General features: G+C 38.8%; 1 protein-coding gene across 1 annotated transcript; it reads left to right on the forward strand.

The window, feature by feature from the left end:
• Positions 1-206: 206 nt before the first annotated feature.
• LOC133785858 (uncharacterized mitochondrial protein AtMg00860-like) lies at positions 207-778 on the forward strand. The gene is made up of 2 exons (XM_062225075.1): positions 207-255; positions 363-778. Exons 1-2 carry the CDS (start codon positions 207-209, stop codon positions 776-778), a joined length of 465 nt encoding a protein of 154 aa, XP_062081059.1.
• The last annotated feature ends 955 nt before the right edge of the window (positions 779-1733 follow it).

Below are 1733 nucleotides of genomic sequence, written 5' to 3' on the forward strand. Positions count from 1 at the left end.
TGCATTGAAATATTATCCCATGCTTCCGCTGCACTGTCAATCACATGATACAAAACCAACATCGCCAACCCTGAGGGCGTCCATAATGAAGACCTATATGTGAGGGCATACACCACTCTCTATGGGCGAAAACCACTTTTTGATGATGAGTTTTCCAAAAGTCAAACCGACGAATTTAAATAAATTGCTTCTTGGGAGAATTAATAATGAAGACATATCGTAGACAACTTACAGAACCAGATATCAGCATTACGAGTCTCTAGTAATGTCGTTTGGACTCACAATTTCCCCAACATCATTTATGGACCTCATGAACTGAGTTTTCAAGGAGTATCTATATCAGTTTGTCATCGTGTTCATAGATGATATACTTGTGTATTCTAAGACAGAGGATGATCATGAGGAACACCTACATTTGACTTTGCAACAATTGAGAGAACATCATTTGTATGAGAAGTATAAGAAGTGTGAGTTTTGGTTGTCTGAGGTTGCATTTTTGGGACACATTGTCACTAATGGGGGAATCAAGATTGATCCTGCTAAGGTTGTCGCAGTGAAGGAGTGGCCAAGACCAAAGAAAGCCTTTAAGGTCAGAAGTTTTCTAGGTTTAGCAGGTTATTACAGGAGATTTGTGGAAGGGTTCTTGAAGATAGCTACACCGTTGACGGAACTCACGAGAAAGAATATAAAGCACCTGGTCAAACAAGTGTTAGCAAAGCTTCCAAGAATTGAAGAGGTGACTCATATCAGCATCACTACTCAGCTTACCAGTGGATGAAGGACAATTTGTGGTGTACTTGATGCATCAAAGCAATGATTAGGATGTGTACGAATGCAACCTGGTAAAGTAATTGCCTATGCTTTGAGGAAATTGAAAAATTATGAATAGAGGTATCCGACGCACGACCTAGAGTTAGCTACAGTGGTGTTTTCATTGAAAATTGGCGTCATTACCTCTATAAGGTGAAATGTAAAATCTACATCGATCACAAGGGCTTCAAGTATTTCTTCACGCAGTAGGAATTGAACATGAGGCAAATGAGGTGGTTAAAGTTAGTCAAAGATTATGACCGTGAGATAATGTATCACCCCAGTAAGGTCAATGTAGTAGCTAATGCTCTTAGCCGCAGAGGTCTGGGAGTAGTCTCTGCTTTACAAGGAATATCTAGAAAGATTCTAGAAAATATGGAGCGAGCAGATATAGAATTGATCACAGGATAACTTGCTAAGGCTACACTACAATCTACCTTGTTGGAAAGAATCAAGGAATGGCAGACTGCAGATAAGAGGTTACGTGAGCAGAAGTAAGAAATCCAAAATGGGAATTCCAAAGACTACACTGTATTAGACATCGGGCTAATAAAATACAAGGGACGTATTTGTGTGCCTGATAATAAGGAGCTTAAGAAAGAGAATTTGGCAGAAGCTCATACTACACAATATTCAGTTCACCCTAAGACCACTAAAATGTATAATGAGGAACAATGTTCCGTGTAGAAAGATGTAGTGGATTATGTGATGAAATACCTAACTTGTCAACAAGTCAAGACAGAACATCAAAGACCAGCAGGATTGCAACAACAGTTTGAAACTTTCAGAGTGGAAATGGGAAGAAATATCTATGGATTTTGTGACAGGGTTACCTAAAACCACAAAACAACACAATGCGATTGGGTAATAATTGATATGTATACAAAGTCCACTTATTTTCAACCCGTAGTCATAACCTTTTA

Source organism: Humulus lupulus, chromosome 6 (assembly GCF_963169125.1).
Source record: "Humulus lupulus chromosome 6, drHumLupu1.1, whole genome shotgun sequence".
NCBI lineage: Eukaryota > Viridiplantae > Streptophyta > Magnoliopsida > Rosales > Cannabaceae > Humulus > Humulus lupulus.